This window comes from Drosophila willistoni (assembly GCF_018902025.1).
Source record: "Drosophila willistoni isolate 14030-0811.24 chromosome 2R unlocalized genomic scaffold, UCI_dwil_1.1 Seg167, whole genome shotgun sequence".
NCBI classification, from domain to species: Eukaryota; Metazoa; Arthropoda; class Insecta; order Diptera; family Drosophilidae; genus Drosophila; species Drosophila willistoni.
In genome coordinates, this window is record NW_025814050.1 from 4,330,357 (window position 1) to 4,342,700 (window position 12,344).

Genomic DNA, 12,344 nt, shown 5'->3' on the forward strand with positions numbered 1-12,344 from the left:
AATTAACTGAAAAAATAAGTAATGAAAATTCTTTATTAAATTAAAGGAGCCTTCTACATATATAAATTTTTATCGGAAATCAATAAATATCAATTTAAATCACGATAATATAAAATATCGAAGAAGCTAACATCGGCTATGCCGAAGTTTATATACCCTTGCAGTCCTTGGTAATAATAATTTTACATGTTCAAAATTTGTTTTCTGCAACTCAATTCATCAATATACAAACAAAACAATTTTACTCTCTATTTTACAATTTGTTCTTCTTCTTCCCTTATTCCCAAAGCAAAGCAACGCACGCATACACATACAGTTCATCACATTCATATTTTGGGATCTGGGGTTTTATATCCAATATTATTACATATGTAAATTTCATAGCATACTCCGATTTTTATGAAAATGGTTCTTCTAGAGCTATATGATATAGTGGTCCGATCCTTATGGTTTTCATACTTTATTTTTCCCGGGTAATAAAAAACCCCGAAAAAAAATTTCAGCCCGTTAGCTCTTAAGACGGCTGAGTAAAACGCATACGCACAGACGGACGGACAGACGGACATGGCTATATCGACTCAGCTTCTCATGGTGATCAAGAATATATATACTTTATGGGGTCGGAAACGTCTCCTTCTGTGCGTTACAAACATCTGACCAATTTTATAATACCCTCTGCAAGGGTATAAAAAGGCTTCGAAGGATAAGTTAAAATTTTAGACTAATAGTTTTGCGCACTTACAAAATTTTGAATTGACTTGAAATTTTCAAAGTGTTTACTTGAACAAATTTACATTACGAAAATGAAGCAAGCCTTTTAAAAAAGACGAATAACCATAGAAAATTGCACAGTTTCAGAATTTACAAAAGATTTGTTTTGTTATCATTTTTGAGAATTCCCGCAATGTTTCATATGTATATGTTCACATATTTACAGATTACTTATTGTTAGAATAACATCCTTGAAAAATGTTCGCATTAGTCGGTATTCTTGATTTAGCCCTTTTTCAAATAAGTAGGCTGGGATGCCTCGCCCACCTTCAAAACAAAGGACCACCAAAGTACCAGTTGCCGACAGAATTAATGAGTTCCGACTTCCGACACAGACCAACTCGGTCCAAACAGAAGTGATTAAGTGCGGCAAACGTCATCAATGGAACACATTTCGAGCGCTTCCCCAGGACCCGAACTCGGGAAAAAGAAACCGGTATACGAAAATTGATTTAAACATAGTCATTTGTAAGTGCTGGGAAATCGTCGAGAAGGTTGCCATTTAACATGGTCGGTAGGATAACAAGAAGAGAAACAGTGTTTTAGATTTTTGAATATCACATTGTATTTATAAAACTAAATACTCAACATTATACACTATATACTTATTGGCTTAATTAATGTAATTCTATAATTATTGTTCTTTGACTTGCCTACGTTTTATGAATTTCAAAAATGTCCTTTCTTACACAAAGAGAAATCTTTTTGAGATAACGGATACACGAACAAAGAATTCGCTTTGAAATTATCTTCATTTCTTAAGTGAGAAGTGAGTAGAAATAGCATTTTGAAAATGAATAAATAATTAATCCAATTACCCCTCTTGCTATGTCCGATTTCGAGTTAATTTTTTATTGAAGAAATGAATTTTTATTTAAATTTATATTAAGGAGATTTTGCAGATTTTACATTTAGTGAAGAGCATAAAACGTTGGCATAGTTTAAGATAAAACTAGGTTTTTTTTTTGCCTAAATAATTCTATTTACAGATGAATACTAATTTTAAATATTGCTATAACTAAGAAAAAGTTATTTTATCTGAGATAACTTAATGAAAATAATATTAGTATGTTGTTGGTGTATGGAAAAGAAGTCTTTGCAGGTTCGTGTAGATTAGGGTCGAGATTTTGTTGACCTATGAATAGGTTGACTATTTGCAGAAGATCGGGAATGGTTTTAACTATATGTCTATATTTATGTATAAATAATGAACTGGCTTGCTTTAGGCTACCAATAAATGAAAATGCTTGATCAAAAAGTAATCACTATTTAGAGCTAGTCAGATGATTTTATTTTTAAATTGTTTTTTTTTTGTATAAGCATTTTGTTTTGGTAATATTGATTTTTAATTAATTGTGTCAACATATTAAATATAATATAATATTTACTGAAGACTGTTTTTGAATTGTATTTAACAATATAAGCTCTTAATTTGGTAAATCTATTTATTTTAAGAACCCCGATTATCTGATTAAAAAGATAACCAATATTTTTATAATACAATCAAAACTAAAACAAAGAAATGGAGTCGAATGCCTTTAATAAACATCTTTAAAGCACTTTCGAATGAATTCTTTCCACTGCAAAACAATGTTCGATTTGATGAAATACGTTATTCTGGGGCTTTTACAGATTTATTATTGGCCAGCGAAGTTATATTGAAGAGACAGAGACATATAGTTTATTTTGGTAAATTCTTCAATTAGTCAACCTATTGCAGATCGTGGGTAAACTTAGAGTGTCGATGGGTAAATGATTTGTTGATCTGTACATACGTTGCGATACATTGAATCGAATTGAGATAAAAACTATATACTAAAACCTTTAGGTGTGTTTCTGTATGTGTGTAAGTCTAAAATACGTAATTACATCATCCAAGCTTTACCACGCATGCGACCACGCCCCCGCATTGGTCCAGAATTGCCGGGCCCACCTCCACCTACCCCTGCACCACCGCCGCCGCCACGGTGAAAGAAGGGGCGTGGACCTGGAGCGTTACCAGCATCAAATCCGGCACCGGCATTTGGCATGCGTTGATAGGGTGGTCTAAAGTTTCCTTGTCCCGACCATCCGCGACCCCTTCCGCGTCCCCGTGACATACTATCAGAACTGTTCATCGGTGAATTAAAACGTTGAAACGGAAATGGAGTGCCATAGGTCGGTCGCGGTGGTGGTGCAGTCGGACCCGATCCACCATGCATGGCCATTTGGGTCCATGGCTGTTGCTGAGGTGGTAGTGAACCGTGTTGCTGTTCATCTGGGGGCATGTCCTGCATTGTACCTAGAAAACTGTTGTTCGACTCCCAAGGATTTAAAAATTCTGACGGCGTTTCCAACAACACAGGGCGGGAGGGTGTTAGAGAGCCATTGGCATCTGTTTCGGCATCCGGATTATCCATGTGAAGGTCATCTTTGGGTTCTAAGAAAAAAATTTAGTATATTATCTACAATTTATCTCAATCTTCAACTGAAATACCATAAAAGAAAGTCTCAAAACTATGTTTTGGGAGGGAAAACCAATAGAGATGAACTATGATGAAAATGAACAGAGTAAAAGTAAAAGGGATAGGGAAATAGATAGGACAATGAATCTAACAGAGAGTAAGAAGAGGTCTAGAAACGTATTTTAAAAACACAAATAAGCACGAATAATAATGAGGGATCCATTGGGTATTTGAGACTTAGTTTCATGGGCCCAATGCTTTTTAGATTCCCACCTCTCAGGGATTCGTCAATGTCGTCATCCGACATGTCCATATCCACTACCATATCAGCCGGATCGTACCGTCCCGAGCCATCCACTCGATCCGATTCTGACGAAGAACCTTGGAAGAGAAATAAGTTTATAAGAAGCAACCTAAACAATCATAATATCCAAGATCCTTACTCGCATTTGACTTTTGTGGAGAGTTTGTCGTTTTCTTTCCATAATTTGATCCTGGAGGAGCCATAAGGCCTTCCTCATTTGAACCTGGCACAGTCCTGTAGTCTACGTCGGTATCACCAAAGTCCTGGCAAAGAAAAAACATAATTGTCTTCTTATGTGGTACAATTTTTGGATGCGACATACCTTATCGGCTCCACCGGGAGAACCTGTCAGCGATATTAAGTTTCTGTGATCGATATCCACCAGCTGCCTTGATTTGTCCTTGCTCAAACCTAGCTTTGCCCCGAAACTAAAGGCCGGCGGCAGCTGGAGCGAGCGATGATCCACATCCTCGGTGCCTAGAGCTGCATTCTGATTGTGATGATGCTCATTGTACTCAATCTGGGGAGCAGCAGTGCCTTTACGCTCGAAATGGGGCGGCGAGTGCGGCGTTGCCTGGGTTGCATAGGCGGAGCTACTGGATGCACTGCTATTGAGACTGTTGTCCATTGGCGTCCACGACATACTCATGTCCCAGGTGCTGTTGAAATCATCGGATCCCACGACCGGTGGTGCCGGCGGTAATGGTGGGGGCGGTGCCATTGTGGGTGCGGGTGTATACGGACTGCTCTCCTGGCCTCCGCCCGCTCCATAGCTATGTGGGGGAGGTGGTGGCACATACTGTTCCTGATGAAGAGGCGGCACAGGCGGCGGCAAGGCGCTGCCATAATGCGCCTGATTGGGATTGTACTCTACAGCGCCGCTAGCCACAGACAGGCCGGGAATGGAGCCGCCATTGTTGGTGCTGTTGTTATTGCTAGTATAGAAATTGGCACCCGGCGTGTAGCCTCCTTCATCATCTGAACGAGAGCCAATTACTTCAATGGCACTCCCTCGATCACGTGTATCTCGCTTGAAATCGTTTATGTCAAAGGGCAGCTTGCCACCATCCAAATAGCTGGAAAACCCATTCAAATCGCCACCAAACATGTTCTGTAGCGGATAGATAGGGGAAGAACACTTCAAATTACGAAATTGGAAACTCAAAATATTTATTTACCAGTCCCACATTCGTATTATTCTCATCAGGTAGCTGGAGATCGGCATCTCGTTCCGGCGATGGTGCATTGATATCCGGCGAGGGTATTGGACTTGAAAGAGTTGGTATAATTTCATCTAACTTTCTTTTCACTATTTTGATGCGAGTTCCAAAACTTTTGTAGGCCTTTGATAAAGAGAAATTTGAAGTTTAGATATAACGATATAGAATTAGATATGGCATTTAAGGACTTATATAAAATACTGATCCTTATAAACAAGCTTTGTTTTTCATTTAAAGTCTACATTCAAAATGTATTTTATTCCTCACACGTTTCCATCTAAAGTGATGGAGCATAGAGCTCTCCTTACTGACCTTTGATTAGTAATTTTTAAGGACATGGACAGAGTACGACTTGATACTTAATATATTGGCACGCTTAGCGTAAGTTCGAGCTGATTTTTCAACTCAATTGGTTGGTTTGGGTCAACCCTATCCTTGTGACTTTAAATTTCTTGTTATACAAAGAGAGATTAGTTTAACCGTATAATGATTTCCATGCATTTAAAATGCCGTGAAGTAAATTTTCACTTACACTCGCCACCACTTTAACTTCTCGTCCCTGATGTTCGTAGAACTTTTTGGCCGCCTCCAAGCTTTCCAAGACCGCTTTGCGACTCTTGATCTCATTTTGAAGGTTCTTGTTGTACGTATTGATAAAGGCAACACAGCGTTCTACTTCTTTCTCAATATCGCCCGAATGGCTTTTGTCCTTCAACTGCTGCTTAATGGTTTCGATTTCGAATATCGGCGGCTTCGGCAGCTTATTCATGCTTTTGTCGGTGGACTCGCTTAGCTCAACGCATTCCCGAATCTGGGCAATAAGGGTGGCATTTTGGAATTCATCGCTCACATCGATTTGGGACTTCTTTGGCGGCGCTATATTTAGTAGTCCACTCAGATCGCTTAGGTATTCCTCATTGTAGATTTCACGCTGCTCCCAGATTTGAAAGATGCGTAGAATTTTATCCTTGACACGTTCGTCCCTAATATGGTGGTGGGGATTAGTTAGAGTAGACGCTGAAACATTTGCATTTGTGTACTTACCGCACCATGGTTGTGGCTCTTTGGAGGGCCGTTGCCCAGCATTCGACAAACTCATATCGTTTCCGCTTGCTATACTGTATAACATCATTGGCCAGATAGAATAGAACTAGCCGATGGTCCACACGCACTAAATATACACCGAGAAAATTAACAACTAACACTTTATACACTGAGGAGAATTACCTCACCTTTCTTAAACACATTTAGCCAACATTGAATGATTTTCTTGTGATTACTGCGATGCTGAAGGCACCAGTTAGACATCTGCTGAATTCCCTCTTGTGTGTCCTTCAGAGCCTCCAGTCGCGTCTCAAAGAGTTCCTCGTCGAATGTTTCGCGTTCACTACTTGGTTGGCTCATTTTACTCTCTTTAAAAGCACATTACAACGTAACACAAGACTAATAATGCTGAAGGCGAGTATCACACGGCTTTCCCCAATTGTTTACAACGTTTCTTGTCCACTTCCGGCTGTTTTTCAGCGTTTTTTTTTTTTAATTGTTTGATGGTAAATACTCACACGCGGCGAGCCTTCAAATCGCCTTAAAAAATTGATTTTTCGCCTTAAAAATTTGAAACTTCGCCTTAAAAAATTGAAACTTCGCCTATCGCATAATCGATAGTAATTTCGATAGTCATTTGGTTTAATCATCGATTGCGTTAGGGTTTCGTAATTTAAAAGATTTTAAAAATTAATGTGTTTAGATTTTCTTGTTAAACGTTAATCCTCGTCGTGAGATTTTGCCATAAAATTTGACTTTATGCGTCATTTTGTCGTTCGTTTATATGACATCTATATAATATAATATTAATATTAATATTAATAGGTACATCAAACTAACAAAAATTAAGTTTATTGACAACAGCTTTGAAAATAACAAATTATTGGAAAAATTCACTGTTGGTGACTGCCGTTTATATGTGAGTGAATAGTGCATACTTTTAATACCATGCACTTACTATACCATGAAATGGTATATTAAAGTCTCCAAAATGTATGTAACACGCAGAAGGAAGCTTTTTCGACCCCATAAAATATATATGTACATATATTCTTAATCGGGTTTTAACAGCGGAGTCGATCTAGCCCTCTCCGTCTCTCCGTTCATCCGTCTGAATGAACACCTAGATCTCGGAAAATGTATGACTTGTTTAGTATATATTTATACGCGCAGATTATAATTATTTTCTGCCACCATGGTTTAGAAAAAAACGATCGCCTCTGGCAACTTTTTGACTATCGTAATCAAATCCTAGACTAATTATTATTTATTTATTTCTACCAACCTACCAAATTTTATTGAAATCGCACTAGCAACATGCAAATGAGAAAGCCCATACTATGAGGCATGCAAAAAAAAAAAAAAAATTTTGATAGACATACATTTCACTCTATGGTGGCATATTTGCAGAATTTGTCAAAGGTGCCCAAACAAATAAATAACAACAAAATTAAATTCGTCAATTCGGGTTATAGCGAATAACGGTATCAATAAAATGTAGTTTTAAGCTCAAAAATGTCATAAAAATCGTTCTTTGGGTTAAATTTCCCAACGAACCTTTTACCCAGATTGCGCAGAAATTTTAAGGCCGTTGCAAAATTTTTTTTAAATTTTGTTCCTTGTGCATTCGGAAAATATCGATAAAAAGGTCAAACGAGCCGCCTTAGATAGGAACGTCGAACTTGCACCTCTAGATGTTCGAGTTGGCATCCTTTCATCGTTATCGAAATCGAATCTGGTATGACGCACAAGTTTGAATCAAACAGCGGGTATATAAAGCGACAGGGCGTAGCAAAATTTCTCATTTTAACACGACTTTCATCCGGTGCATATAATTAAAATCCCCATTACATTTTTAAATGGTGTCAGAGCTTTAAGTACCTACATATTTACGGCAATTGTTTTAAAAACAGGCCGAAATTTTTGAGGCTCCCCTCGAATTAATATCACAACAAATCATCAACAAATTCAATCACGCATTAAAAATTTAAGTTTTAAAATTAAATGCATAATGCATTAAAAATTTAAGTTTTAATAGGTCAATTTTCATTATTTTTTTTATTTCCCGAAATCTTATTTAACATATTGAACATTTTTGGTGGCTGTCCCCTTTGACCCTCTATTGAGAGTAGAAATTTCGTGTTCGTCACAATAAAAAAAAAAAAATTGATTTTTACCTAGTTTAGCTTTGGTGAATTTTTTTACTTTACTTCTCGAACGAACGGAACTGACGCTCTTCAACAATTCGGGATTGGAGTTTAATCCCGACCAATTGGTAAATTGCTTTTACTATTTTTTCTTGAGTTAGTGCTTTTTATTCTCTTAGATCTTCAAACTGGCAGTTGGTATTGAATTTTTTCGTATTTATACCATATGATGCTTTGTTTTAGTCAGATTTTTGAATTGCACTTGCAAAAGACTTTTGGTGTTGGTGGCTGCTTTAGGGGAACTTTGGTCATGGGCTCCCCTGCTAATCCTGAAGGATCTCTCTTGGGTACTCTGTCTCTAGTCTTCTGTTGTACTTTACTACACTTGTTGATTTGCACTCACTTTTTCACTGGGCAACTGATTACTCCCGTGGCTACTGGCGAAGTGATTTTCAACTCATTCTAATTCGCTGTCCAAACCCACCCTTGCTCTGCCTACTTATGTCCTAACGGTGAAAACATTCGATGCGTCTTGTGCTTTGGCACGCGTCACGATCGCCGTCTCTCTCTCTCTCACTTTCAATTTTGTCATGGGCTCTTTGGCGTCGGCATGCAGCGCAGCGTCCGCTGTCGGGAGGTTGTTCCCTCCGCAACGCGTCGACGCTGCAGCCGCATCAAGACGGTAGCTAGAAAGAGAGGGACGCGTCGATCGTAAGTATTGGCTATTAGAAAAAAAGAACTACAGTTAATTTTCATGTTGAGGTATTTAATGTGCCCTCCATGGGCATATGAAAAATATAAGTAACAATAAAAAGGGGCCCCACATGGGCATAGTTTAAGCCGCAATGGAAATGTGACTCGTCACACGGTGTCCCTCCTTCGACCGGACGAAACGGATCGTGACTCGCCCATGTAACTTGATCTCGATGCGGAACAGATGATCTTCCGCCCACATGAGGAAGCGGTGGTTTCGGCGGGGTCCATCGTGATGGATTACCGCCACCCGATCTCGGATCTCAGCGGGCACTCGTCTATCCGGGGTGTTGACGATCCATTCTGGTGGTGTGATGACCCAGTTAGAAGCTGCGGGGGTGGCCTCCGACACATAGGTTGCCGTGGATCGGCGCAAAGGGCCTCGAGGCGTTAGCCCAAAGCTGGCGTGAGTTGATGTAGCAGCGGTCTCGTTTGCTGGGGCGAGCACTGGTCGAGGGCGGGGCCCAGAGAGATCCAGAGGCATCTTCTCGTTGACAGGTGGACACTCACGGACCCTGACGGTTGGGGGACTTATCGGCTCATACGCGGGCCGCGGAGGGGTGTCCGGCATGGCTACTTCTACAACTGCCAGAGATTGACGTCTCCGTGTGTCCGATACACGGTGAGACGGAGAGTGGGACTTGGATCCCTGGTCATCGGCGGCGGGGGCTCTGTAATCCTCCATCGGGACGGCGAGTACTTCACCAGGGTCGAGTCGAGTCTACAGCTTGTTGAGCCTCGTCGGGTGATTTCTCGACACTCACCTGATCCGTGCTCCCTGACGAGACCGTCTCTCGGTCGGGGCTACTTCCACACGGCAGAGCAAGACTTGGATCTTCCTGTGGTGGGGTCGGACGTGACCGGGACGTGTTCCCTTTCCCACACCGCAATCATTTCTTCGACGATCCGGGCTATGTCGGCCTCGCGATCGCCATGGTCTTCCCCTTGCTGCGACATACTGCTGTGAAATATAAAGCGTGTTAAAACTACTCTGAACTCTGAAAGTACTAACGAGGCCCTATGAGTGCGGTTTACAAAAGTGCTATGATTAAAACTAGGATACAATGGTTTTAGATAATTTTTGCCTAGCATCGGTGCGAAGAGCCCCTTTTTAGATGGGAGGGGGACGTTAGGCAGGCGCACCCACCAACAAGTGGTCCCCCTTGAAAGATCGTTAATAAGCGGCATCGTGCGGGCCGTGGGTACGAGGTGTCCCGAGGCCGATGTCTTCAGAAAGACCGAGTTCTGGTGGTTCGCTGTCGTCACTATTGAAGGCCTTTAAGTCAGCCAGACTGGCGGTACGTCGTTCACGCCCCTGGGCTTCTTGTAGTCTAACGACGTTGCTGAAAAGAAACTTCCGATGTTTGGGCGCCAGTCGCGTCGTCTCAGGTCGTAGTAGTTTTTTTTTTTCTTTACGGGGATAATACCTCTGCTTCATGGGTCGATCGTGCTTCAATACAATGACATGTTCTGCTATTTGGGTAACGCCGTTGAGTCCGTCGAACTTAGTGATTGATTCCGCGTCAAGAACCGCTTGAAGTTCCGGCTCTAGGTTCTCCTGTTCCATACTGGATGATAGTTCTGGCTTTAAGTCCTTGTCACGGATCTCAGCTTCTACTGAGGCTAATCGGGCGTCCACCTTGGTTACCGGTTCCTTTTTGCTGCCGGGTCGGCGGAATGGGTTTTTACGGACAGCGTCAGGTGTTGGAGGCGGCAAAACTGAGCCTGCTTGACATGCTGGTTGGTTGCTATGCTGAGAGCCAGAGGTATCCTTGGGCATAGCGGACGTTTCTGCGGGATCCAGTTGATTTATATGAGCATCAGGCTGCGTGTGGTCATCCGCCACTAGTGATGGCTGAATTGTGGAATTGAGTGGGCTGTGGGTCTTATCGAAAGGGGGCAACTGTAACAGATAACCTCCACAACGTATAGAAGTTCCTATGTTTCGAAGGAAATCCACTCCCAGAATAAGAGGATCCATCATCGATGGCATCGCTAACAAGGTCATATGTACGGTCTGTGCCCCGAGACTGATGGGCCCTAAGAGAACTTTTGATTGCTGCCCGAGTATTATCGGCAAGGTTAATATTAGTATGAATGTCTCGCAGAAGGAACGGAGCGAAGTGCTGAAGAGCCACTTTCTCGTTTATGAAACTCTTATTCGCTCCTGAATCCAAGGTAGCTACCATTGGTTTTCTATTGACGAAGACATGGAGTTGGATGCGGTCTTTCTTTAGGAGGTTACTGGGCTGAGGTCCTGGTCTGGTCCCTTTTTATTTTCATTTAAAAATAAATGACCTTAGTTATAACATGTCATTAATTGGCAATAGACCATTTTTGACTTCTTCGTACACTCGGAAACCTTTGTAAGATGCTGTGTGACTCCCCCAGTTTACCACTTGCCTGGCTCCTGGCATTGGGAAAAATCATCGTCGGTTTTAAAGTGACTTGCATTACAAGGGTATATGAATTTCGGCGCAGCCAACGTTATCTACTTTCTCGTTTCAGCAGATTTTGGTCAAATTTTCCGGTCAACAACAGTTTGAAATTGGCGATTTTAAAGGATCTGAAGTTGAAAGTTTGTATACCCTTGCAAGTTTTTTATACCTATTGTAGCAGGAGAGACAGTCACACTTGATCTCTTTCTACTCTTCGATCCCAGTATTTTAATTGACTGTCTGAGAGAGAGGTAAGTTTAGCGCGTCTGACGTGTGAGAGGCAGGACAGATATCGAGAGAACATTAATAATAAGTATAATAAATAATAATATGATAAGTACATTAAGAAATAAAATAAACTACTATTAAACTTTTATTAATTAAAGCAACCAAAACCCGAACCTCCTAAATACTCTGACATCGGTTAATTCATCTACCGCCCACACTATGTATAGCCAAAGTGGAAAAACGTTTTATTTAAAAAGTCTAATGTTTCACTGTTAACCACCGATTGCTCCTATGGGAGGATCACAAAGGGCACAGTCATTAGCAGATATATTAAATTGACAAATTTTAATTTTAAAGCATGTAACCGGCTATTTTGTCGTTCTTTATGTGACATCTATATAATATAGTTATCAGATTGTGATCGAACTCGGCACATTTATTAATAGGTACATCAAACTAACAAAAATTAAGTTTATTGACAACAGGTGACTCCCGTTAGTATGGGAGCGAATAGTGTATACTTTTTATACCATGCACCCACTATAACATGAAATGGTATATTAAAGTCGCCAAAATGTATGTAACACGCAGAAGTGAATTCCATTTTGGATTAAGCTGTTTCCGCTATTTATTTTTGGCGGTAAAATTTATAATGTAAAATTGATTTTTACCTAGTTTAGCTTTGGTAAAGTTTTTTACTTTAGTCAAAATCAGAATACTGAATATATATTTTACTACTCGGACGAACTGAATTGACGCTCTTCAACAATTCGGGATTGGAGTTTGTTCCCGATCGATTGGTAAATTGCTTTTACAATTTTTTCTTGAGTTCTTGCTTTTTATTCTCTTAGATCTTCAAACTGGCAGTTGGTATTGATGCTTCGTTTTAGTCAGTTCTTTGAATTGCACTTGCAAAAGGCTTTCATTGTTAGTGGCTGCTTTAGCTCATTTTCATGTTGTTTTGTGAAAACCCAACCACATCGTTTTTTCTAAAT

General features: G+C 40.4%; 1 protein-coding gene across 1 annotated transcript; it reads right to left on the reverse strand.

Moving 5' to 3' along the window:
- Positions 1-2,379: 2,379 nt before the first annotated feature.
- LOC6644110 lies at positions 2,380-6,328 on the reverse strand. Its single transcript, XM_002066722.4, has 8 exons — positions 5,972-6,328; positions 5,784-5,910; positions 5,272-5,722; positions 4,698-4,862; positions 3,842-4,630; positions 3,659-3,782; positions 3,489-3,596; positions 2,380-3,190 (listed from the first exon to the last, which is right to left on the reverse strand). Exons 1-8 carry the CDS (start codon positions 6,141-6,143, stop codon positions 2,637-2,639), a joined length of 2,490 nt encoding a protein of 829 aa, XP_002066758.1. The 5' UTR covers positions 6,144-6,328; the 3' UTR covers positions 2,380-2,636.
- Between the last annotated feature and the right edge of the window lie 6,016 nt (positions 6,329-12,344).